Here is a 26,626-nt window from a genome sequence, read left to right on the forward strand (position 1 = left end):
ACCTGCACAAAACATTAAAAATCATGAAATCTACAAATTTCATATTCGAATAATCTGCTAAGGCCTGAAGACATCATATTCTGACCTATTCAGTATTCTTCCACCTGGGGTCTGATCAAAGAATTGCACAGGTGCATTGATAAGCTTGCTGAGCAGTCTATTGTGTACCTTAGTTGCCGCTTTTAAGCCACCAAATGCAAAAGAGAATGCCCTCACCAAAGTGAAAAGGGAATTCATAACACAAAAGAGACATAGTATAGCCTGGGGCATTAATTATCATCTCAAAATTAGAAAGTTACATTTATTAGTAGCTGACGGTAACTAGATGTTACGAACAGAAAAGAAAAAAAACTTTCCATTAAGCTTAATATTTCCACCATGATCTTTACAGGATGACAGTAGAGGATTCTAAATTACAAAAAAAAAAAAAAGGAACTTCAAACTGTATAAAGTGAATTTTCCAACAAAGAAATTCTCTTAGTATTACTTAATAAGGTTTTGGATTAAAAGTATCCTGTGCTTCTTGAATTAGACACACAATGCCAAAAAATATTTAGTCTATCAACAATATGTCCAGCAACATTAGTACTGTGAAAACCATTACCAGATAGAAAGACATAGAGTAACTTGTTTGACCGTATTCTGTTGTGGTATCAACCCAATATGACAACCATAAATCATTTCCATTACGTGAAGCTTGCATCAGAATAGCTGATAGACATATAACAACGGCAATGAACCAGCCAGTAAAAGCAGCATAGTTCCTGCATAAGGCTATAAATGGTTAATGAACAATCGGAAATTGCGGAACTTCAAACTGTATAAAGTGAATTTTCCAACAAAGAAATTCTCTTAGTATTACTTAATAAGGTTTTGGATTAAAAGTATCCTGTGCTTCTTGAATTAGACACACAATGCCAAAAAATATTTAGTCTATCAACAATATGTCCAGCAACATTAGTACTGTGAAAACCATTACCAGATAGAAAGACATAGAGTAACTTGTTTGACCGTATTCTGTTGTGGTATCAACCCAATATGACAACCATAAATCATTTCCATTACGTGAAGCTTGCATCAGAATAGCTGATAGACATATAACAACGGCAATGAACCAGCCAGTAAAAGCAGCATAGTTCCTGCATAAGGCTATAAATGGTTAATGAACAATCGGAAATTGCAAAAGCTGACTTACAAAACTGACAACATAAGCTCTCCATACATCGCTCATATCAACAATCAATGTGTTTATACTCACTTATACACTCCAAGTTCAACTTTTCCCTCTTTTCTCAACTCAACTTCAATTACATCCTCTGCTCCCTCAAGAGCATGCGTGCTAATTCTATCAGGAAGAGACTGCTCCTTGGATATAGAAGAATGTGTGCTGCAAGATTGCCGATGATTATGTGAATTTGAATCCATTTCATTCAACGGGGTAGATGCTGAATATGAGGATATTGGAAAGTCTTCTGAACTTCCCATCCACTTTACATGTCCTTTGTCCAATACAACAATCATATCAGCAGAAGATGTTGCCTGCATATAAATTAAAACCCATTGTTATGTTAATACTCGTATAAATAAACTTGTTGTCAATCGCGGAAAGCAGAGATTAGTTCAAATTCCACTTTGCTACAGTGATATAGCCGCTATTTGACAACATTTTGTAATAAATAGTGTGGCACGAACATTAGTAGTTTGTTCAAATTCCGCTATGTGATAACGCTATAGCTGCTATTTGACAACATTGACTTCTACGAAAATACAAATTTTACACAGACACAAACTCCTATACATATATAGGAGGAAACAAATTATTCTGGTAAAACACTTTGATTGTTATGGCATTAATAAATTTAGATACAATGCGATTCTTGTTGATCCAACCAGTTATAATAACTAATTATTACATTGATTATTTGTGTCACATCTCATAAAACTTAACACAAAAAGTAAGTTTATAATCAAATAGTTCTTATTTGTATATGTTTCAAATTTCAAAAGTGCATATAACATTAATCTTGATATAGATTAAATAATGTGAGATTAATGTAAAAATCTTACAAATATCATCTATATTATAATAATTTTTAATCCAACGATGAATTTTGAGAAACAACCATTTGGTAAAATGTTAAGGAATAGTGTAGCAGTCCTTCAGTAATATTTTGGTCTAATTTGATCCCTTCTCACATACATATATACATACTATATAAATGAGCATAAAACAATTGTATAGAGAGCACACATCAACCTGAATATTGTGGGTACAGAGCAATCGAGTTTTCCCCTGCGTAAGAGGACCAAGAATGGCATTGTGTAAGATCCACTGAGAAACTTGTACATCAACTGCACTTAGGACGTCATCAAGCATAATAACATCTGAGTCGTGATACAGTACCCTGCAATTTTATATTTTTTTCTTCATTATTATAATCAAGGCATAAAAACCACAAATAAACTAGTACGGTGAAGAGTGAAAAGGAAGCTAGCACCTTGCCAAAGCAAGACGAGCTCTCTGTCCACCTGATAAGTTGACTCCTTTCTCTCCAACATAAGCCATGTCTCCACCAACCATCAATGAGATATCAACATCTAACGCACATGCCTTTACTGTATCTGCATATCTGCTTACAGAAGGAAGATAATAACTAGGGAAGAGCACAGGTTCTTTTGTTCAAAACATGTTTGCAAATATCAAGTTCACAGAAAGCAGAAGAAACAGGTTTAATCTTCAATCAGATGAAAATTATGGGACTGATGAAGGCATCATACCTTTCAGGATGATAGCTTTTCCCAAATAATATATTGTCACGTACTGTTCCAGATATAATCCAAGGGACCTGCAAATTTGGGGGAATAAATAAATAAGAAATTTCATTCTCAGACTAAGTATATGGCATTATCACATACAAACCTGTGGTACATAAGCTACAGATCCATTGCAATAAATAGATCCATGATCAAGCCGCATTTCTCCGAGAATCGAATACAACAGGGATGATTTACCGGAACCAACCTGAACATATGCAGTTGGTGAAGTGAAATAAATGCAACCATGGGTGTGCTTTAGATATTAGGTGAAATCCATTTCTCTTCATTTCATTTATCGAATTGAATTGTGAAATATAAAAAATACCGATGATTCTAACAGACACAGATGACTAAGTGATGGTAATCACGACCTATTCCTCATATTTTGAACTAAGGATCTCCGATATATCCATTATCATTGTGATGTAGAAATGTGATAGGTGGATATCCATTGTATTTCCTTTACCGTATATAATACTGTATTTTATTGGTTAATGACATTGACAAAATTTAGACAGGGATCTGACCTCTCCAATAACTGCAACAAAGGAACCCTGTGACAGGCTTAGAGTTATATGATTCAACACCAGATTTAATGCTTGTTCATCCCTGCTTGACCAGGAACAGCATGCATCTTGGATAAAGACCGCCAAATCTTGTAAAGAATCAGGCTGTTTACTCAGGAATGATGATGAACAGGAACTGCTCTCTCCCACTTTGAATCTATGTTCAGGGCAAGAGAGAAACCTACTCAACCGTCTCGAGGATATGATAGCCTACAGTAGAGTAAGAAATTATTTTCATTCTAATCACCAATGAACGTGTTCAGAGTTAAATTTGCTGATAAAAATTCATGGAGTATAGGAGACTCACGTCAATCAATCCATTAATCACCCAAGGGAATGAATTAAGTGGTGATATCAGGGTGTTAAACAAAGCAAGACAAGTGAAAACCTGCAATTAAGATTTCCTTGACCGCATCAAATTTTTAAACTGACAGAAAAAATACCGTTTGAAAATACCGTGTCAGTAACATTAGGTTAAACAAGTTTGAAAATACCGTTGCAGCATCAAGTTGATGTCCCATCAATGCAAAGAGTCCAAATGTGGAAAGAGAAAAGAGTGATGGTGTTGTAGCCCAAAAGAATACACACCATGCATCCAAGTACTTCCGAGTCTATAAAACACAGATGAAACATGATGATCAAAATAAAATAAGAAGAAAAGGAAAGTATTCCATTTGATTATGCCATCCTTAAACACTAGCTTAGCAGCTTCCAATAACTTTTTTACAGAAAAGTCTTACAGCTAAGTGTTTCACTTCCAAAGATCTTGTCTCCATCAACCAACTAGAAAAAAGAAGCTCCCATCCATACATCTTCAAAGTGCGAATATAAGTCAAAAGTTCTCCGGTCCTACGAATCCTGGAAGAAGTGTAATATTAATATTATATATGCACCAGCAGCTTTGGTTCATATTCATCCATTATGGTCCAACAAAATGAAGGAAAATGGTAAAATTAGAAAAATAATAATAAGCTTTTAATCCTAATGGCAGAATAAGGACATGGACATCTAAAAAAAAAGTAAGCAACTGCTGCATAACAATTACATCGTGTTCTTAAGAAATTTGAATCAATTCACTGCCGACACTGTTTAAAAAAACAAGCATCTCAGATAAATTGTTAATTCCTCCTAACAGTATATTTTGAAGTAAAAAGCATGTAAAAGTGTGAACAACTTGCAAGTGCTTATCAGAGTCAGATGATTGTATCTTAATTTAATATAAACCAAATTTTAAGTTGTGCTGCTTCAGCTGTCTTCTGTAAGATTATAAATTGCAAAGAAATAAAAAATTAAACCATACAGAACTCGTTACATTTTATGAAGCTGGCCAATCAGGAGTTGATGGGAATGCGAAATTGTTGACTTATATTTATTAAATTACCACTAAATATAATGCTAATTCAAGGTATTATTCTTTACAAACTTCATTTTTTGATAAAATATGCAATTTTTTTAAGACAAACACAAGATATTATAAAGAGTACGGAGGATAAGGGATCCCCTAAATGCAAAAGGAGAACACTTTCCCCAAAAAAAAAAAAATGGAAAAACATTTTATTACTTATGGGAAAGGAAATACTGTATGGATACCTTTCATCCTTCTCCTTCATCATTTGCTCAGTGGCACTGGCAATCAATGTTGATATCCATTTATTCACTGCATCAATTAAAACTCGGTAATAAATTAACACATTTTTTGAACAAATAAAGACTTGCCTATAGTTTTGTTTTTTTAAATATGACATTTTTTTTAATTTTTTTTAATTTTTTTTAATCTGCAGACTTTTGGGTCACTTATTGTTCAAACGTATTCAATTTTGATACCTGTTATTAATTGAAACTGCAGTGTAGATGATGGATATCAACTTGGAAATGAATTCTCTACCTTTCATATTTTAGGTTTGTGATGTGTTATGTGTCATCATCAATGTCAAGTATCGAGAAATGCTGACTGTTATTTATTAATTTTAGATAAGATTAAAATGGTGCAACGTAATCTGTCAAAAAAAAATTGGTGCAATGTGCTACTGTATAAACTTCTCTGCAAATTCATTCCAGTTACTGATGCATACAAGTAGGTGAAAAACAAATAAAAAATGGACGGAAATTTTGTTTGAGTGATAGTTCTACCTGGTATCAGTAAAATGGTTATCGCTAATCCAGAAACAAATGCAAATTTGACTTGAGTATACAAAAGATAAAGTGCGACACCAATTTGTAAAGGCAGGCTGAAACAATAAAATCATAGTGCATAAGATATATAAGTTAACATTATTAAAATATTAACATTCATGATTTGACATTGTAAGCTACAGAAGAAGGTTGGGGAAGAAATCATATTTTTAACCCTTAGTAAAAATAATATACCAAAATTTAATTAAATTTTGACCAGTAACTTTTGTTCCAAGTAAAACATAAAAGAGTCTTTTACAAGACGTTAAGTCTGTGGGACTACACACATTTGGGAGATAAGGAAAAAAAGAGTTTGGTGAAATACATTAAAAATTAAGGGAGTACCTCCACACATCATGCAAACTATTACACAAGTTGACAGTTCGGTCAGCATCCACTGACATGAATGTCTGAATTTCTCCATTTGTGAATTTTGAACGCTCTGCTAGGTTTACATATAGACACTTGAAACGAAATCAAGCAATTTATATGTTATAGAATGAACATGCTAAATTATAGAAGCCATATATGCATTTTATTATTATGAAAATCTATAATTTCAGCATTTACCAACAAACAAAAAATTAGCATACCTTCTCATAGATTAGAGTCATGATACTAGATCGCAGCTTTAGCTTCAGTTTGGAAAGACGAAAAGTATACTGTGTATCTAGAAAGGATCTAGACAAAAAATACACTGATTTATTGATAGCTACTGGTAAGTGCAGCAAAAAAGCATTAAAGAACTAAAATAAATCCATACAGATCCAACATAGGTTGCTCAAAGTCAGAGGGAATGCAAACATGAAAATATTGACTCATACAAGTAAAATGCATTAAAAATATGTGTGTAATTTGTAGATTCATTAAGAGAATCTTTTCTCTTTTCTGTTCTACACATGGTTGCTTTCTATGACGGTTTGGATATCTGATTTGCAGAGATTGGATAGGTTTGTGGCAATTTAAGTAACAGACCCCATGTTTCTTTCAGTCTGTGCATTCTGGAGGCTACATAATCCTCCTACTAGTTGTACTCTTCCTTAACCAGTTCTAATAGAAGCTTAAGTTGTTAATGTGGAGGCCTGCCTATGAATGGTTTTATATATCGAACACACCAACATAATTTCATTTTATGTTAAATCAAGATATTGAATATTTCATGGGTTTTCACTATGTTAGTTGCACAATTATGCAGGCATTATGCCAAATGAATACCAGACGAATGATAAGCAGTTAGTTAATCTATAGAATATCATTTCATACATTTTTATATAACTATCGATCAAATTGGTATCAGGTTTATTCAACTTTGAATGAGTTTTGAACAAATCAATCACCCATAGAGACGTTTCCATAAATATTTACTTTGAGAAAGTTCAGGATAAACCATCCACCGTAGAAGCAATATAAACAAGTAGTGTGAAGCCTAGAAACATAAAGCACAAGAAGAAGAAAAACAAAAAACTTACTTCATTATTGATGTCAGACCCAAGGATAGTGCCAGTAAATACCCATCCCAACTTGCTGAACCTGAAAGACGTAATATAAAAATGGAACCACTTTTTGTATGTTTATGTCTGATAAGAAGCTGAAAAGATTTTTTCCCAAAAGGAAAGGAGGGATGTGACTATCATTGCTGTTTCAGTATTTCAATTGGCAGATAAAGTTATGTATCAAGGATTATGAAATAAAAATATTGTTCACAAAGAGATTAATATAATGAGAAGCATTTCAAATAAGAGAAGTAAAGCTAAAAGATGCAAGCCAAAGTATTAATGATCACAAACAAAAACTATTCCTTGTTGCAAGACCTTGTTGAAGAAACTTGATCAGCTTATTGAGAAGCAACGGTCCCGCAAAACCAATACAATCATTTATCACCTGGAAGAATTTCAAATACTTTGTAGTTCTAGAGCACAAAATATAATATAAGAAAATATAATTAGATTATAATTTTGGTTTCTTCATGGGAAAGGAAACTGTGATTTGGTATATAAATAGAGAAGGTGCAAGCTTCAACATTTTATCAATTTAGATTTATCTACCACGGGTGGAAACTGTGATTTGGTAGAAAAATACCTTCAATAAACCAAGGCAGAGATATGGCCATCCATATGCACTACAGAGTGCTCTAAGCAAGGAAGGGTTAGAGCCATTATTACTCAATTGAGCTCGCCAATTGGACAATATTATATCATGACAGAAAGAAGGACCCATATCAGGTAGTAGCGGCAGCAGATCTTCAGAGTCTAATTGCTTTAGCACACCCTGATTCATTACTGGACTTATGAATTTGAAAGTCATCAAATCCCAAAAGTTTCCATTATTTACCTTCAGAAAGAAAGGTTAAAAGAGTCAACGTCAACTGATGAGGACATATCAATCTTAAATATTGAAATAAAAAAACAGAGGTGAGAATTAGACGCCAAAGGAGTTATATTTTGCTTCAAAAATAGGCCAGACATGTAATTGTCTATTACGAAAATTAAAATTTTCAAAATTATTAAACAACTTGAACAAGATAATATTCTACACGAAACACTAGCTCAAGGGAAATGCATGCAGCCTTTTTCAACTTCAGATTTTTGGAAAATAAACCTGTCAACTTTCAATTTAGCAATTAATTATCAAGTTTGAGAAATGTTTTCAACTGACTTTTTTTTTAATCTTTTTTGGTTAGTAAATTGTATTCGCATCACTCTTAGTTAAAAACTTCAGCTGTCGACCCAGAAATTGATTCCATGTTAAAAATTTCATACTTTGAAAACGACATATCGAAAATTAGCAATTTCTTCAAAGATAAGCTAACTACTCAGACAATTTTCAAGGTGAGGAATGTCAACGGTGAAAGTTGAAAGTTTATGACTACATTGAAAATCCACAAGTTCGACAATAGTTTTGTAAATTTCCCCTCAACAGTGCCACTCTTCAATGCGTAAACAAAACAGCATGCAAGAATTAAATTGTATTCAAATTTAATAATAATAGCCTGGCATATATATGAGAAAATAATCATCTTAACTTAAGTGAGAAACAAAGTTTGAGAAGAGAGTTACAATTGACAACATGTACTTACAAAATCATGATTTCCACCTTCCTCAAGGTCCCCTCCATTGGCAAGAAGTGGATCTTCCAATAAACTAAAATTATGACAGCAGATTCAGTCAAGAGCTTTCAATGTACTTCGGAAGCAAAACATATATTACATTTACTAAATGACGTTGACAATCAAATGAATTCACTTTACTTGGTACCACTACAAGATCATATCCTTTTGAATAAGTGGTAAGCAGAATGAAATGTAATGCATCCTGCACACTAGGATAGCTAGGCATCAAGCATGGCCGACAGTTTATAAGGAAAGTACATGAGCTTAACTTAAGTAACTTGTGTATGTAAAAGAGAGATATCAGTTCAACCACCTTTTAAAATTTCATTAATGTTTATTGATGACTGCCAATGAGATATGTAACAATGGTCGGGCGGTATATACCTGCTTTTGGAAGATAATCTCTTTATCCTGATCACATTGATAACTATGCCAAATGAGATATTCGAGAGAACAACTAAAGTTTCAATGATGCATACTGAAACCTGAAATGAAATTTATGTCAAATTTTTCACATCTAACATATGGTATAAGATTTATTTGAAGATGAATAAATATTAACTAGTAATAATTTAATAAAGGTAAACTTGGAATGCCCATAAAAGATATAAGCGAGAAACTAATAGCACCTCCAATGATGGAAACTTTGTTATCAAATGGAAAATTCCCAATATTGGTTTCAGAATCCACCAGAAACATAAGACACGGTTGAAGACTATGCAATGACTGCTTGCACACTTTGTGAAGAGAATGATATTTGCCTACATATTGGCATAAGTGGAGATTTAGATCACAAGAAATCAAATGCATTAAAATCTTCAGAACATTGAAGCTGATATCTAAAAATTAGAAAACTTACCCACACCAACAACTCAGAACAGCTACAGAACAACTTATGATATTCAACAAAGTGGCCATCTTGTTCTTTCTTCAGCAGAAAAATTATTTCACAAACTGAAAAACATGCTCCAATGACTGGTACAAAATCCAGAACAAATTTCTCTGGAAGAGTCGTCTGTTTATTCATTTCAAAAGCATTAAATAAGGATTTAATTATCTCAGTTACATACTAATACTATACTACATAGATTAATCGTGGGGATACTAATAACTTGTTCTTGCATGATCTAGACAATTTCGACAAAGCCTGACAATTAATTGAAAATCTATGAGCTGGATTACTATATAGAACACACTTCAGAGTATCACTTTTCACCAAGGATATAGCAGTTGAAGGCTTGCACATAACCGTTTTCCGGGTATAAAACAGGGCATATTACGAATTTTCAACATGTTTCTTTGTAGTTGTGTTTTAGTTCCTTCTCAAAATGCTAAAGATCACAAGATCAGCTACTACCTGAGCATCTGATCTCTGAGCTCTTCGACCACCAATCTTTTGTTCAAATCCAAGCACAGCGATCATAACAATAGTGACTATGTTCACTGCAAAACCTAAAACAGTAGGCATCATTAAGGAAAATCAATTCATACAACGGGGAAAAATCATCGGTGCATTAACTTAAAACTAGAATCTAAAAATCAATAAGGATATATATCTTCAAAACACTCAGAGAATCCTTTTCCATCCCACACCTGTAAACCAAGACAAGAAAAATGTGCAAATCATTATGAGAGTGCAGAGAACTTTCATGATCTTAAATGCTGTAACAAATCTAATATTTCTTTACTTTAAGACAAATATTTTCAGTGTCCCATAAAAAATTTAGTAGCTGAAGTTGCATGTTCAGCAAAGTAAAGTAAATTCTGGAATCAATTGAAATGCAGAAACAGATTCGGAATCACGCGACTCTTTGATTATATAATCTCAAAACTCCACCAACATTTTTGTAAAAGCGTTAAGAAATCATCAGGCCTAGGTTTTAGTGGTAAACAGAATATGATAAGTGTGACTTGCATTTTCACCAGAAATGTAGTTTGATATAATTCATGAAATAGTTATTGAGTAAGATGAAAATGAATTTACGTTATAGTTAACGTTAGAATTTGGAAAAATTTGACAAGTTAAAAGGTGGCGGTTAAGTGTGATGATTGTTGGTTTGGTTACTTTTTCGTTGTTACGAATGAATGAATAAAAGAGTTGAAAATGGTAATGGTAAGGGATAGGTGGAAGAGATGCGTACAAATGGAGAATTAGGGCAAATTAGAGTGAAGAAATCGTCCATTGAAATTGAAATGGAATACAGAACGCAAGCACAACACAGAGCAAGGAAACGAAAGAGCAAAAGAAGAACAACTCCGTTTGAATTTAATTTAATTTAATTTAATTTACTTGTGTTGTGGGGTTCAGTTTCTTTATAGTTTTTACTTTACGATCTATATCCTTTTCATGCAAATATATCAAGGGAATTTTTTATTTAATTTAAATTTAATAATAGTTTTGTTCTATTTATTTTAATCAATTTATATAATTATTATTATTTATTTTAAAATTCAACAACTTTGATCTTTTTTATATTTTTAAATTAAAAAAATTGATATATTTTAAAAATTTCAAATTTTTAAAGTTAAAAATTAATTTTTTTAAAAATTTTATCGTAATTTCATGAATATTAATATTTTATTATATTATATGGCACGTTATATAAAATATGATATATCAAACATTTTTTAGTTAAAAAAAAATAAGAATAAGAGGACAAAACTGTCGAATTTTAAAATAAAATTTTTAATTTCATAAATTGATAAAAATAATTGATTAAAACTGCAATTATATCTTTAATTTATATATACATGTGATTGTAAATTCTTTTATACTATTAATCAATTATAATTATTAAATTACAAAAATTATTGAATTTTAATCGTAATTATTCTCCTTGATTGTATATATAGTTGTCATTTGTGGCAAAGGTAAAATACGTAGATAGTTAAATAAGATTTATTAGACAAGGGAAAATTTCATAAACAAATAAAGTTGTACTTTTATTTTAATAAATAAATAAAATTTACGATTTTGCTATTTATTTTTCTCTCTTTGCAACTGTTTTAATTAAGATTTATCCGCATCACTTATTAGATTAATTTTTTAATTTCTACCACCTCTTTTATAGCTCTTATTCTTTCTCATAAGTAGCTCGTCATCCCTCTACTCTATTCCTTTATGCTATGACAAATAATACCCGTCGTCATCTACAACCATAATCATCCATATGAACTACAAACTCAGGGTTAAAATGTCCTCTAACCACTGCCAAATTATTACGATACTCAAAATTGTAATTAATATTGAAATTGTTGTACATGGTAACGAGACACAATAATTAGTAAATAATATGACTTTTATCGTTATTTATTGGGTAATTTAGCTCATTATAAGCAAAATATATGACGCAAGTAATATAAATCTACTCTTATATTCTCTTTGAAATAAAATATAAATAAAAATAGCGTTAGAAAAGTTAATGTATTTAATTAAAAATTAAAATCAGATATATCAACCCTTTAAATATTATTTTTATTTATAGTTCATTTTAGATTATTTAAACGGTCTAATATTTGAAATTTAGGCTGCCTTGAATCTAAACTAAACACATCCTATTCAAAAAATAGAGATTTTTTTAATAAAAGATAAGTTTAATTGTAGTTTTAATATCTTTATTTTTACTGATTCACAAAATTGATTCTTCTATTTTAAAAGTCGACATTTTCGGTCATTCACTATAAATTTCAAACTAAAAAAATAGTGATGTGACATGCTTTAAATAACGTAATATATGATACAATAATGTAAAATGATTAACATCCATGAAATCAAAATAAAAACATTGTAAAAATTTAACTTTTTACTTCGTAAATTTTTTATATTTTTAATTTAATTAATGACATGTGAATAATTAATACGTCTAGATGATTTTGTATCATAGAATTGTATGTCACATCATTTAAAATATGTTAAATTGTTAATTTTAATTAAAAAATATGAGAGAGTAATCAAAAATATTGATTTTTAAAATAAAAGAATCAATTCTATAAATTAATAAAAATAAAAGGATAAAAAAATTACAACTTAATTTTAAAAATACTACTAATGCCGAAGAGCCGTTTCATTCATATGGTTTATCAATGACCAAAAATAGTTTCCCAGTGCACTTTAATAAGTGGAAACTTTAGGGAAAAAGCATGCACGTCCATGATAAAGTTACTCCACAATTAATCTGCAAATTATTAACCAGATTAATAATTCAGCGTCATGTGCATGGCAATGAGACATAAAGGAAGCATATATTAAAAGAATAGATAAGGGATTAAAGTTCCCCGAATCTGAGCTTACTTTAGCGTGCAATGGTGCCCTTCATGAAATGGCCTCACAAATGTCCTCCACATCATAATTCCACTACAATTGTTGTAAAGGAAAAAGTATTATCGATTTGGATTTTATATTAACTCCTACTCTAACTTTTCAACTTGAATTGTGTGAATTACATGCTCAAGTGGTATTTTTCCTTGTTATGCTACTAGTGAACCCAATATTAAGAGATAAGAAAAGTGTATCAATTTAGTTGATCCTACAATCTTTCCAACAATTTTCAAGAGTTTGAAAAAGTGATCTGGAAGTGGTTTAGGATTCAAATCTTTACTACTAACATAATATACTAAGAACTGACATTTGTCTATATAAAAATAACATTTTAAATAATAATAAATTTGTTTTCAAATATAAAAATGTAATTGAGAAAAAGAAAACTACGACAACAATCCCCTCCCAAATGGTACGTGTTCAAGTATCTCCAGCTAGTAAGTTCCAAAAGAGAATCTATCCGAACCTTTTTTTTATCTAGAATGAGTAAACCTCATCAACCTCACCATTTTTGTGAGACGTTTCGGATAAACAAGTACACTGGGGGGTACAGATCAATAGCAAGAGTGAGCACAACAGTGATGAAGGTACCACCAGTGTTCGACGGTGACCTTCCACCAATCCCAAACACAATAGTCATTTGTTGCACCAGGGGGGCATTGCAGCAGTAGTTGTTGTTATGTTACAGCAACAAGATCAATACAATAATGGAAGTCTTTTTCTCATCATATGAAGTCAACTTCATAGGTCAAATGAAGTCATACTATCTTATATAAAAATCATGTTTAATACTAGATCAACTAATAATTCATTCCTACAAGATAAGGCTGTGCTACAAGGCTAGCAGCTAGAGGCTTATTAAATTCCAAGACAAATTAGATTTGGTAATAAAAAAGTCAGTATACAAGCATATCACAATCATTCTTCTACAAGGCATCCCGAGCAGCTATTCAGCAAGTTATCGCATCTGCAAGTGATGATACACCAAGTTCCGAGGCAGATATCTTGTATTGCTGAAACATAACAAATTAATTAATTGGATGTTCTAGTTGGCACAAAAAAGATGCCAAGTGATCTGGAACAGAGTCCACACAAACCTTTTGTATCTGGGATTGGTTTGCTCTCCCTTCCAGCTCTTCCACGCTAATCTCTTTGCCAATGACGAGTTTCTCTATGGCTTTTATCTAGTAGAGAGAGGGAGAGAGTTATAATTTTAATTATGTGTGTGAGAGGAAAAATGGGTGCCATAATTAATTGTAGAGTCTTCTCACCTCATCAGGAGTAGCATCAAATCGAACAACAAGGATATAAGCTGTGTTTTCAGATACGCCACATCTCTTTAAAGATTCGGTTATCTAATTGCAAAAAATTTTAAAATTAGCAACTTTAATTGGAAATATCAACCACAGTAGCTTAAATAGCAATACATAATTACATGTTTGGACCCTGAGTAGTTGTAAACGAGCTCTGAATGTAGAGTGCGTGTGGTCAAAGAGTCCCGTGACTTGGCTTCAAGTGTCTTGTGTGCAGCTGCTAGAACAGGGAAAATATCTGGAATCTGGGGCAGTTGAGAACAAAGGTAACATTAAAAAAAAGCAAAAGTGTTGTTAACTGTCATAGTTAAAAATACAAGTACCAGCATCACTGGAATCCTCTCATTACTAACATAAGAGGGTCATGTTATAAGAGAGAAAGAAACAACGTAAAATTAACAGATCCTCCTATAAAGGATTGTGGGTCATAATGTCCTACTAATTATTTTTGTATTTTGTGCTGCTCTCACAATTCACAGCACAACCTTCTCTTGTGAGTGATTGAGTGAGTGAGTGAGTGAAATCACATGATCTTGATCCTCTTGTAAATGGTGCTGGTCATGACATAAAACACAAATATAAGAAATTATACAAGTGAAGCATTGAGGAGTGCAACTTCTGGCTCCAATGTCCCAGCTTGCATACTTTCCAATAATTCCCTGCGAGGAGAATAATTACATAAATATACTTCAGCTAAAAGCAGGATCCTAATCTTCTGACTCAGTTCCAAATTACAAATAAATAGATAGTATTTTTAATTACTACTATAATGTATTCTGTATATCTTGCTTTTACATATTGGTGAGTATGACCATAAATAGAATTTTATGTGTAATTTCCACCACGGTTGAGAGCAATAAGCATACGAAATACGAATTATTATAAATGAACGGTCAAAACAGCACAACTAGCACCAAATGTTTTTAATTGTTATCACAACACTAGTAAAAAAAGAGAAGCAAATTAAACTCTAAGTATGTTTAAACTGAAATTTAACATTAATGTAGTAATATTTGTATGCATAGTAATATTTGATTGATGGACACTAAAAAACAAACATGCACTTAGATAACCATTTATAGCAGTGGTATAACAAAACAGTGAAAAAGTGTAGAACCTTTGATTTAAACATAACACTGTACATAACAAAACCTCCTTGAATTGGTTACATCAGTTGCAACTAATTATTGGTGACAATCAGGTTGATCATAAATAGTTGACTTTCATTTCATTTACAGGTGACATTCCTATAACAAGTTTCACAATTTTCAGAACATTAAGTCAACCTTTACAATTCAGTGTATGTGTGGGTTGCATAGATAATAATAATAATAATAATAATAATAATATAAAAAGAGAGAAAGAGAGGGACAAACTTTGAATTGGTTACATCAGTGTAGAGTGCAAGATAAAGGGCGGTTCCATGAATGTTGATCATAGCTTTGAATCTGTAAAGAAAGCAAAAAAGTGTTAAAACAAAATAGTGAGAGAAAGCAAGGTAGAAATTTGCCGTGTTGAAGTCGCTAGAAATGAGAAGGAATAATCATGTATGTAAAATGTTTAATCCCTAAAACCACAGATTATTAATCATCGATGGACCTGCTTCGCACATTCTCTCGGATAGTGTATCTATTGGTATACCTTTGCTTTGCTGCGTTCTTTCTGGAAGAAACATGCAGAGACCAACACTGGAGAAACAAGACCAGCTTCTCTGTTACATAAACCTAATACTATTAGGGCTCAGAATTATTATTATTATTATTACTAGGAGTTTATAATTATATTATATAAGTTTTATTCTTGCAAGTATTTTTTTTGACAGTTTTTTTTTACAAGTATACTGTAAAATAATTTGCCGAATAAAAGAATAAACTTATAATTAGGGGTGTAAAAAAAATGGCCTCATATGTTAACCCATTTCTATTCTCAAGCTATGGGTTATTCTTATCTTAACCTGAGGAAAAGAAAAATGATAGCAATTTGGTTGAAGGATGGATGCAGTACATATTGACTTTTAGGTTATCCCTTCAATCTCAAAAGTCAGTGAGCTTAATGTAATTTTCAACTATTATTTTTATTATTATATCAAAAGACAAACAATAGAGTTCATAATAAAAAAGTGAATGGATTTTCTAGTGCATTTACCTCTCACTCAAATTATATTTTTCAAGAGTCTTCACAATACATTTTTTAATACATTTAAAATTCATATGTTTCATCAAATTATGTTAATTCTATATAAATTTAATGCAATTCATATAAATTGTAATAGAGCAAATGTAATATAATAAAAAATATATGTTAACATTATTTAAAATTATAAATTTAATTAAAATCTCTTCCTTTAATTTTTCTCTAATCCTTTTTTACCTCTATAAAAATTTTATTTTTCTCTTTTTATTGAGCCAAATAGATCTTAAAAAGAAAATGGATTGTGGAGATTTTTACTTGACTTCCTGCTGTAAAAATTACATCTTATAGAATATGCTACCATAAAACAATTAATTAGGTGACAATTAGATAACTTGTGTTTGGACCAAGTTGTTACTGTTTTATATTTGATGGAATGAAATGTCGGATTGTCTGAATCGAACGTGTGACATAAATCCTTTCTGGGAAGCTTGCTTTTGAGATGAGTATGGATAAAATCGGTTTGAGATTCAGAACATTATTGGCTGTGGGTACCATTACCTTCTCAACGTTACTCATATTCACTCTCATACACCAAAACTCAATCTTTTATTTTGTTGACGGATTTTCCAGCATCAATGTTTTGTCTGCAAATAACAACCCCAATGCTACTGTCTTGAAACAAGGAATAAAAGATCACAAAATTGCATACTCTTCGGTAGGTGAGCCCATTCTTTGGATTTGAACCTATTCTTCTACTTATTATTATTATTATTATCCATCACTACAAAATTCTTCATTTTTCTTCTTCTCATCATTGTTTTTAATTCTTTAATTTGTATTGTTAGATAATAAGGTGTTGGGAGACAAAGATCAAAATGTTATGCCTGGGATCTTTCAACAACGATCGGAAATCGGTAATGTTTAGACAAAATCAATCCAAATTTTTAGACTTTGCTCCCTTAATTATCCTTTGTTGTTTTTGTTAATTAAAAACCTGTGCTTACATATATAGCATCCTAGCAATCTTCTATTTTTAATACTTCTTCAAGCTTCTTTACTCACCATTTTCTTAGAATTTTGGTTGGGCCTAACTCAATCCTACAAAACCAGCTTTAAGATGAGAGATGTGAGACTCTAAACATACCCCTCATACCAAGATTGGACATCTAGAGTCTGACCCAAGTAATCCGATAACGGGTGGCACAATGGATCTTGAATAGGTTTTGATACCATATAGAATTTGAGTTGGGTCTAGTTCAGCCCTACAAAACCGACTTGTAAGGTGATTGACGTCTTTCACTTATAAACTCATTTTTAGGTGATATTTCATCCAACATGGGACTCTTAACGCATTCATGCAAGTCTTAATTTTGGAGCTTCTTCACATTAGTTCAAATAGTATTAGTCAAAGGTTTATTGTTTCCTATCTTTCACCTTCTATAAGCATATAATTAACCAAACCAAACTAGGGACTTTTGTTTCCCCTCTCCTTTTCTCCCCTAAGATTCCTTTACTCCTTTGAACCAAACTGATTGCCAGTTTAATGTTCACTTTGAGGGTCTATTCATGACAAACCCTTCTGACTTTTTGAACTTTGAGTTGAATGCTCAAGAAAAATACTAACTAATACCAGCATTGGCCCTAGAACTTATGTTAAAATGAGCACTGTGATGGTTTCATCTATTCTTCATTCACTTTCATGCATTCAGAGCTACCAAACTTGGGTAAAATTAACATTGCAATCTGGAGTTAAATTTCATATGTAATTGTGTATGATGCTTATTTTATTTCAACATCTATAGGTCCAAAAACTCATTCACTTGAAGACCAAAAGAAGGATACATCTCAATCATCTACTAGCATTGCTAATGACCAATTCCTTGATGGACTTCTAGTTTCCACATTTGATGAAGCATCATGTTTAAGTAGATATCAATCTCACTTATACCGCAAAGCTTCCCCGTATAAACCTTCTGCATATCTTTTATCCAAGCTACGAAACTATGAACATCTTCATAGTAGTTGTGGACCTCGTACCAAATCATACAACAAAACCATGAGAAAGGGCTCAAAATTTAGCAAAGATGATGCAGGTACAAAGTGCAAATACCTTGTCTGGACACCTTCCAATGGATTGGGGAACAGGATGCTAACCTTGGCTTCAGCATTTCTATATGCTATCCTCACAGACCGGGTTCTACTTGTCAAATTTGGGACTGACATGTTTGGTCTCTTTTGTGAGCCATTTCCTGATTCCTCATGGTTATTGCCCAGGAACTTTCCTTATTGGAAAGATCAGAAACATATTGAAACATATGAAACCATGTTAGGGAATAGCAAGAAAAAAATATCAAAGGAGCTTTTGCCACAATTTCTTATTCTTAATCTACAGCACACCCATGATGGTCATAACAACTTCTTTCATTGTGATCAAAGTCAAGGTCGTCTCCAAAAAGTTCCTGTTCTAATTTTGTGGTCGGATCAATATTTTGTCCCTTCGCTTTTTATGATTCCATCATTTAGACAAGAACTAAGCAAAATGTTCCCTGAGAAAGACACTGTTTTTCACCATTTGGGACGTTACCTTTTTCACCCATCCAATGCGGCATGGGAACAAATTAGCAGGATCTATGAGGCACACTTAGCCAAGGCAAATGAGAGAATTGGCTTGCAGATTAGAGTATACAACACTCACCGATCACCGCATCAAACCATTATCAATGAAATTATAGCCTGCACCCTTCAGCATAAGCTGCTGCCCGAATTAGATGTGCAGAAAACAGCAACATCTCTTTTGAAGAAGCGGACATCAAAAGCTGTTCTAGTGGCATCTCTCTTTTCAGAATATGGTGAGAAGCTGAGGACTATATATAAAACAAGTACAGCTATGACCGGAGAGTTAATAAAAGTTTATCAGCCAAGTCACGAAGGGCGTCAAAAGTCAAATAACGACACACACAATATTAAAGCATGGACAGAAATATATCTGCTGAGTTTGTGTGATGCATTAATAACAAGCCCAAAGTCTACTTTCGGGTATGTTGCTCATGGTCTTGGAGGTTTGAAGCCATGGATTCTGCAAAGGGCATATGGAGAAACCATCCCAAATCCACCTTGTCAACGAGTCATGTCGATGGAGCCTTGTTTCCATTATCCTCCCAAGTATGACTGTAAGGCCAACAACACAGTTGATTTTACTTCCCTTTTTCATCACATGAAGCATTGTGAAGATGTCAGTAGTGGATTGAGGTTGGTTAATGCTAACTGATAGGTAACAAACTAACTATTGCAACCAGCATGGGGTTATTTGCTTGCTGCACTAATATCATTGGTCCTTGTTCGCTCCAACATTTCACTACTTAAATTGGTAACTTCTATGTTTGGCAGTATTTGAGGACCTCAAGCACAGTGAAAAAGAGTTGTGTTATGGTTAGTAGAATGGTCCCCTATTCCCAGTTCAGTGAATTGATGATGGAAACCTTTCATGACTGAAGTCCTTCTGCTTGTGCTAGTGCTAATTTATTGGTGATGATACACAAATGAACCTCACAAGACTGAAGTCCTCTGGTAGAATATTTTAATGATAGAAGTTATCTGAGGCTTGCTTGCATGGTTATTCTTAGCTGCTATTTGTTGGACACCCCCTGATGTTACCGGCATATGGTCTCCCTAATAAGCATTATTTCGAGTAACATTAGTTCTTGTCTCAGTTTCTGCATTTTGTGCTACTAGTTTTTGCTACTAGCATTGTAATTATATTTGTGTGCTCCGAATAAGATATAGATAGTTCTGGTTCAAGTTGGGATATAAACATTATATTCTTAACTTGTCCATTTGCTTTAGACTAAAACAGAAATACAATTTTCTGCTGTACATGGGTACAATAACATCAACATATATTGCATCTTTGTTTTTTTCTTTGTACTGCATTTGCAATAGCTGCACTTGTGTGCATAGGCCTAAATACTTGGGTACTGGTTATATAAAGTACTTGATCAACATAGGATGTAGCTAACTAGGCATCATTTGGATTGACTTATTTCTAACATATGGGGGTTTATCTACCGGAAAAGTAAGTGTGTTTGGCTGAACATGCAAAAAGAGCTTATGACTCACTGTCTTAAAAGTTACTCCTACTTGTGTTTTATTTTCATAAGGTTTCACCAATAGCTTATGGATTAACTTAACACGGAGCTTTTGCATTAGCTAACCGAAATAGTTTCTTGACGCGTTTTCGATGTTGTTTCAAGTAGTGGCTTAACCATGATCCTGGATGAGTCGGTCAATAGAATTCAAAAAAGCAAAAATAAGTTATAGCAGTAAAGGTTCAAATTCAGGAAAACCAAAAATCTGTTTGATTTCTAAAAAAAACTAAATTGATGCTCATAAATTTTAAATATCGGATAAATTGATATTTTGTAAGGATATTTAAGTCCACGTAGAATGTTAAAACATTGTTCACTTATTGTTCTGGACAGAGCCATAGATTCAACCCGACTATGACTTTAGATCATCATTATAGTCCAAATTCACATAAATCTATGGACATACATAGTAGTTCAACAGGACGATAACAACTACTAGAGAATAAAAGGCGAGAAATATTATCATCGGAATCGTTACCCTCAACGGTCACTTAAATATATACTACACCTCAGATCAAAAGATATACATAGTTTTCACTTATTTACATATTCCTGCAAACTTATTACTAATTTAAATATCAAGAGTATTTGCAAATATCTTCATGAAATTCACAACGAGGTGTTGCTTCCACTCTGGCCATCCTTATCAGTTCAGATTGGATCACTTACTTTTATGTTGAACTCAAATTTATTAGACTTCATTTCTCTAAGAATCGTTAAAAAGAAAATTTTATTTTTTATATATAGTATCTTTCGTCTAAGAGAGAGTCCCTTTATCATTGTTCATTTCATTGTCTTCTAATTAAAATATCCATCTAATAATGTGATGAGCCATGATTCTACAACAGAAATATGTAAAAAGACGAGATCAAGTGGGGGAACATTCCGCAGAATAGTACGTGGTCTATACATAATCTCTCTTCATTTAATTTTTTTTATTATTTTATTTTTCTCTTTTTTTATCTCTTTTATTTCACTTTTTTTTTTTCTCTACAAAAACAAACCTTAGACATCTATGTTCTCTTTCTTCCATACTTCTTTCTTCTTCTTTTTATTTATTTATTTAAATCAAATTTTTAATGAAGTAATTTGAGCAACTTTATCTTTTCACTTGCAAAATAACTTTTCATTTCCTTCTTTTCCACAATGAGTTTCAAATTTTGTCTTTCGTTTATTGATGGTTTTTTTTTACATTAGAATTGAGAAAAATTGCAATTTTTTGCTTAGATATAAATTTTTGTTTTTTTAATTCATATACGTTTTTCTGGGTTCATACTTGGTTTTTTGTGCTTCTGGTTAATAATATAAACATTATTGGTTAATGATGTACAATAGGGGGGTTAATGACTTATTTTTGCAAATGATATTTCAAATGTCACAAACTATAAAAAAAATTCAATCCAATCATTAACCAGTGTATGTACTTTAGTAGCCAACAATTAACACACCATTAAACACATAATATGAAACGTGTTATACCTACCCCATTTAGACAGAAATTAACCACCTATTGTACTTCATTAATCAATAGTGTGTTTATATTATTAACTAAAAGCAGAAAAATCAAGTATAAATCCAGAAAAACGTGTATGAATCTAAAAAAACAAAAATTCATATCGAAACAAAATGATGTACAAAAAATAATTGCAGTTTTTCTCAATACTAATGTCTAAAAAAAACACATTCTTAAATGAAAGACAAAATTTAAAACTCAACATTGTGGGAAAGAAGGAAATGAGAAGTTATCTTGCAAGTGAGGAAGGTTGCTTAAGTTACTTCATTAAAATTCGTAAATAAAAGGAAGAAGGAGGAATTATGGAAGAAAGAGAAAATGAATGTGTGAGGTTTATTTTTGTAGAGAAAGACAAAAAAAAAGTGAATAAAAAAAGAGAAAAGTAAAAAAAAATAGGGAAATTAAATGAATAAAGAGATTATATGGAGACTATATATATTTGTGTTTAAAAATATATTTAAATATCATTTCTCAAAATAGTTAGTTTGAAAAAAAAAATAGAAATTATGAAATGACGCATTTAATGCAGTTGGTGAAAGAATTTATCTTTTTCCGAAGGAAATTTTGTTACTAGTATTGGATCATTCAGTAATCAGCATAGGAACTATATTTAATTTCTTTTAAACATAAATGGAATAATGTCAACCAATCAATATCAATACATCTGTTTTTTGGAAGAATCTATGTATGACTAGATGTATTTAGTATTTTACTAAATTTTATTTAAATATAATTAAAAAAAAAGCTGTTTTTCAAAATGTTATTTTGAATGATATTTGTATAATCTTCTTTGGGCGTTTACGGTTGACACTTAATTTTCTTTGTTGATTTGGTAGATAATAAAAAAAATATTATAAAAAATTATATTTGCCGTTTATTAATTGATTTAAATATTTTCAATTAAATGGTAGATTGATATGATTTTCTATAATCAAGACATATTTTAAAGTATAATAATAAAAAAATTATTTTTTCAAGAAAAGTTTTCAAGAAATAGCAAAATATAATAATGTAGGTGCATTGTTTTTTTGGTATAAAAATAATGTAGGAGCCTTTGTTAAGGAAATTTTTTACAAATAATATTTTTTATTTTATCCTAAGTAGTAATAATGAAGTAATTGTATAGAATATTGAAGCATATAGTCTCCTCACACCAAAAGAGGCCTGTCCGTTCTGCATCAATATATGCAGCACGAGTGCAACATTCACCACCATAGATTTTGTTCAAGAGATTGTTTTAGAGAAAAAAAGCTTACAGGTACACACTGTTCTCCAAAAAAATCAATAAAATAGGTTTTATGCCTTGGTGTATTTGTCTTGGTCCTTTTTATTTTGTTGCTTTTTTGTATGTTTTTTAATTAATGTTGTTTTTTGTATATGAATTTGCGTGTAGTTTTTTTACGAATATCATCTGTTTCTTTTATTTCTGTCCGTTGCTTTTTTTTTTGGCCAGAATGATTGTGAGTAATAGTGATTTTACAAATTTGCACATAATAGTAATAAAGAGGAACAGAACAACTAAATCAGTTACGAACCTTTGATGGGTTTTTCACTCCTTAACTTCACTTCATGTGTTCATGATGCGCCGTTTTTTGTCGTTGGACTTTTGCAGCATTTCTCTTTTGTAGGCTCTCCCAAAACTATTTTCAATTCACAAGGTAGGATGGATGTTAATATTGTCATTACTCGAAATTTATTATTGAAACCGATTATAAATCCTTTTTCTTCTTATAAACAAATTAAAATTGATGACAACTCTTTAATAAATAAAAAATTTAGGTGTGACACTATCCAACTATGATTTTACGTTGTTTAGGCTTTTGACGAGATCAACTACAATTGTTTTCTTAATTGAAAAATTAATAAATATTTTATGAATTAAAAAGTTATGTATAAACTTTTTTACTTTTAAAAAAATTTATTGCATAAAAAATATTATTTCATTAATGGTAAACAATATACTGATTTTTTTTCTTCAACATTTACTATCATTAATAATAATAAATCCAATTTTTTTAAATATTTGATTATTATAATTTTTTAAACAATAACGTTGGATAATAATTTTCATTAAATAAAAATTCATTTAGTTAATAATTTAAAAACCAAATAAACTGATACTGTAGCGTGGAATTTCTCAATTTTTTAAAGGTGAAATTGTAAGCAAAACGTGTAATTGTGATAGAAAGCTTTCATGTAACCAAGATGTATAATCTAGAGAGCGAGTTGTACTACTTTTCTTTTCTTTTGTTGGAAACACCGATTTTGTCTCCTTCTTCCTCTCCCTCACGTGTTCTTCATCTCTCAAATTTCTCATTCCCCCTTACCTGCAACAAAGTCATAAGCATCAATGATTGCTTCCTACCCCTGTCTCACAAACATTAAGGTTGTTGGTCAAATACAGCGGATAACATATAAACTGGTCGGATGAACTTATAGTGGACAATAAATAACTCATAAGCTAGTTAATTAATTTAATTTAAAATATTAGTAAAATTAACGGTTGAATTAATTTAAAAATATAAAATTACTGTGGTCGGTCTAATACAGTATAAGGCCTAAAATAAAATTATTAGACGGAATATTTTCAAAATTTAATAAATAAATAAATTATTAATATTTTATTTAATAATTATAGAATTTTTTTTAGTAGAATTAATGACATTTTCAAATCTATTTTTTTTATATTTTTTAAAAAATGAAATAAGACATTTCAACGGTTCTACAGTAATATTAAGAATTTATGTAAAAAATTTCATATTTTAATTGAAGAAGAAAATAGTGTGTATACACTATACTTCTCTAACAATTGATGTTAATAATATGTTCGATACTCGTGTCGTGATTTCTCAATTTATAACTAATACTTCTAATGTGATCAATGTGCTCATTTTTTGTCTCGTGATTTTTCAATTTATAACTAATATTTCTAGTATGAGCAATGTGCTCGCTTTTTTTTCTCGTGATTTTTCAATTTATAACTGATATTTCTCTCATACATACTATTTTCATTAACCAATTTAGTTGTACTATTAAATAATTTACAATAAAAATAAAATATTTTATCTAATTTATATAAGAATAAAAAACAGACGCTGAACATTACATAAAAAATAAAATATTTTATCTAATTTATCAAATAAAAAACAGACGCTGAACATTACATAAAAAAATATATTTTTAATTAATATTTTAGAAAATTATGTGATAGACCCTGAATCTCTCTCTCATCAGATATACAAACAACACTCAGAATATGTTTGCATTGCTCTCAGAATATTTCTTTAAATTACAAGTTTCTAAAATATGTTGTTATTTGTAATATGTGTTGTCTGAGAAACTGATTATGTTCATTATTCATCTTGATCTTGAAGGGACTAGTTGTTACTAATTACAAGTAATTGAAGCCAGCATGGTATGGTTGGGGTTGAGTTCAAATGGGATAAGAGCTTCATTGGTCATCCTTGTTATATCCATCTCTCTATTCATATTAACACTCACCTCAAACTTTGGTCATTTTGAGTTGTTTTCAAAATGTAATAATGTACTAAATGAAGGACCTCAAAACGTGACAACAAAAGATTTGACATTAAGAGCAATAATACCACAAAACATCACCAATAGTGATGACGTAGGAGCCAAGAATTGTACAGAGTCAAATAATGCAGGTAATATCAATTTCTAAAGCTTATATTTTAAAGTACTTGATATGATAGCTTTTACTTTTGCTACTTAATAAAAATATTTAACATGTCCAAATCTACAGGTTCAAAAAATAGTTCCAACCCATCAACTAAAAATCACGGTGACAAATTCCTTGATGGACTAATCCCTTCTGGATTTGATAAAAAATCATGCTTAAGCCGATTCGAGCTCTACTTATATCGCAAATCATCGCCTCATAAACCTTCTCCATATCTCATATCCAAACTTCGAAGTTATGAAGATCTTCACAGAAAATGTGGACCTCATACTAAAGCTTACAAGAGAACCATGGTAAAGCTCAAAAAATTCAAATCCATAAATGTTACAACTAGTGGATCGTGTAAGTACATAATTTGGACACATGCTGATGGCTTAGGGAACAGAATGGTGAGCATGGTTTCATCATTTCTTTATGCAATCCTCACCGATAGAGTCCTATTGGTAGAGTTTCAAGATGACATGGTTGACTTATTTTGTGAACCATTCCCTAATTCATCATGGTTACTACCTAAAGATTTTCCTTTTAGTAACAATAATAGAAATCATATTGAAACATATCAAAATATATTGGAAAAGGATAGGGAAAATCATTCAAAGGAGTTACCATCAGTTATACAGCTCAAGATACTGCCCACAAATAATAATCATGAAAGGTTTTTCTCTTGTGATCATAGTCAACATCTTCTAATTAAAGTACCCATCTTGATTTTTTTATCAGATCAATATTTTGTACCTTCTCTTTTTATGGTTCCATCTTTCACCCAAGAGCTTAGCAAAATGTTCCCAAATAAAGAAACTGTTTTTCATCATTTGGGAAGGTACCTATTTTTCCCTA

The 26,626-nt window shown here is 31.3% G+C and overlaps 4 protein-coding genes across 7 annotated transcripts in view; 2 read left to right on the forward strand and 2 right to left on the reverse strand.

The window, feature by feature from the left end:
* The window catches only part of LOC101495585 (ABC transporter C family member 13), a 15,193-nt gene extending 4,709 nt beyond the window's left edge, over positions 1-10,484 (reverse strand). The window contains exons 1-25 of the mRNA XM_073367586.1: positions 10,353-10,484; positions 10,217-10,257; positions 10,022-10,124; positions 9,524-9,679; positions 9,294-9,425; positions 9,049-9,149; positions 8,632-8,695; positions 7,635-7,886; positions 7,367-7,436; positions 7,025-7,085; positions 6,149-6,236; positions 5,901-6,019; positions 5,514-5,611; positions 4,974-5,040; positions 4,124-4,241; positions 3,878-3,994; positions 3,691-3,771; positions 3,345-3,593; positions 2,921-3,022; positions 2,779-2,846; positions 2,499-2,630; positions 2,258-2,405; positions 1,259-1,539; positions 980-1,139; positions 64-261 (exon numbers count right to left, since the gene is read on the reverse strand). Of these exons, the coding sequence (XP_073223687.1) occupies positions 64-261; positions 980-1,139; positions 1,259-1,539; positions 2,258-2,405; positions 2,499-2,630; positions 2,779-2,846; positions 2,921-3,022; positions 3,345-3,593; positions 3,691-3,771; positions 3,878-3,994; positions 4,124-4,241; positions 4,974-5,040; positions 5,514-5,611; positions 5,901-6,019; positions 6,149-6,236; positions 7,025-7,085; positions 7,367-7,436; positions 7,635-7,886; positions 8,632-8,695; positions 9,049-9,149; positions 9,294-9,425; positions 9,524-9,679; positions 10,022-10,124; positions 10,217-10,257; positions 10,353-10,406 (3,060 nt within the window). The 5' untranslated portion in view covers positions 10,407-10,484. The remainder of the gene's footprint in view (positions 1-63; positions 262-979; positions 1,140-1,258; positions 1,540-2,257; positions 2,406-2,498; positions 2,631-2,778; positions 2,847-2,920; positions 3,023-3,344; positions 3,594-3,690; positions 3,772-3,877; positions 3,995-4,123; positions 4,242-4,973; positions 5,041-5,513; positions 5,612-5,900; positions 6,020-6,148; positions 6,237-7,024; positions 7,086-7,366; positions 7,437-7,634; positions 7,887-8,631; positions 8,696-9,048; positions 9,150-9,293; positions 9,426-9,523; positions 9,680-10,021; positions 10,125-10,216; positions 10,258-10,352) is intronic.
* A 3,194-nt stretch (positions 10,485-13,678) lies between these two features.
* Positions 13,679-16,316, reverse strand: LOC101495265 (uncharacterized). Its single transcript, XM_027333237.2, has 8 exons — positions 16,250-16,316; positions 15,895-16,006; positions 15,672-15,743; positions 14,888-14,954; positions 14,418-14,540; positions 14,254-14,337; positions 14,080-14,166; positions 13,679-13,995 (listed from the first exon to the last, which is right to left on the reverse strand). Exons 1-8 carry the CDS (start codon positions 16,299-16,301, stop codon positions 13,933-13,935), a joined length of 660 nt encoding a protein of 219 aa, XP_027189038.1. The 5' UTR covers positions 16,302-16,316; the 3' UTR covers positions 13,679-13,932.
* A 486-nt stretch (positions 16,317-16,802) lies between these two features.
* On the forward strand, positions 16,803-20,352 carry LOC101494716 (galactoside 2-alpha-L-fucosyltransferase-like). Of its 4 annotated transcripts, XM_027331506.2 has the most exons (4): positions 16,804-17,147; positions 17,274-17,342; positions 18,231-19,699; positions 19,816-20,352. In XM_027331506.2, the coding sequence occupies exons 1-3, from the start codon at positions 16,928-16,930 to the stop codon at positions 19,694-19,696; spliced, it is 1,755 nt and encodes a 584-aa protein (XP_027187307.1). In that variant the 5' UTR covers positions 16,804-16,927; the 3' UTR covers positions 19,697-19,699; positions 19,816-20,352. The 4 variants fall into 4 exon arrangements, with proteins under 4 accessions (XP_073223695.1, XP_027187307.1, XP_004486606.1 ...); XM_004486549.4 differs by having other exon boundaries at positions 16,805-17,147; positions 18,231-20,352; XM_004486550.4 differs by having other exon boundaries at positions 16,805-17,143; positions 18,231-20,352.
* Positions 20,353-25,498: 5,146 nt separating this feature from the next.
* Positions 25,499-26,626, forward strand: part of LOC101490325 (probable fucosyltransferase 8) — a 2,151-nt gene continuing 1,023 nt past the window's right edge. Inside the window, exons 1-2 of the mRNA XM_073364275.1 lie at positions 25,499-25,754; positions 25,796-26,624. Coding sequence (XP_073220376.1) covers positions 25,499-25,754; positions 25,796-26,624 — 1,085 coding nt within the window. The remainder of the gene's footprint in view (positions 25,755-25,795; positions 26,625-26,626) is intronic.

The sequence above is a fragment of the Cicer arietinum genome, chromosome 1 (genome assembly GCF_000331145.2).
Source record: "Cicer arietinum cultivar CDC Frontier isolate Library 1 chromosome 1, Cicar.CDCFrontier_v2.0, whole genome shotgun sequence".
In the NCBI taxonomy this organism is placed as follows: Eukaryota; Viridiplantae; Streptophyta; class Magnoliopsida; order Fabales; family Fabaceae; genus Cicer; species Cicer arietinum.

Coding starts and splice junctions, on each gene's coding strand:
- LOC101495265 (XM_027333237.2), bottom strand. CDS start 16,301: ATGTACTGCATCCATCCTTCAACCAAATTGCTATCATTTTTCTTTTCC. Junction 14,541..14,887: donor CACTCCTCAATGCTTCACTT/GTATAATTTCTT, acceptor CAACTGCCCCAG/ATTCCAGATATTTTCCCTGT. Junction 14,338..14,417: donor ACTACTCAGGGTCCAAACAT/GTAATTATGTAT, acceptor TTTTGCAATTAG/ATAACCGAATCTTTAAAGAG.
- LOC101494716 (XM_027331506.2), top strand. CDS start 16,928: ATGAGTATGGATAAAATCGGTTTGAGATTCAGAACATTATTGGCTGTG. Junction 17,148..17,273: donor AATTGCATACTCTTCGGTAG/GTGAGCCCATTC, acceptor TTGTATTGTTAG/ATAATAAGGTGTTGGGAGAC. Junction 17,343..18,230: donor TCAACAACGATCGGAAATCG/GTAATGTTTAGA, acceptor CAACATCTATAG/GTCCAAAAACTCATTCACTT.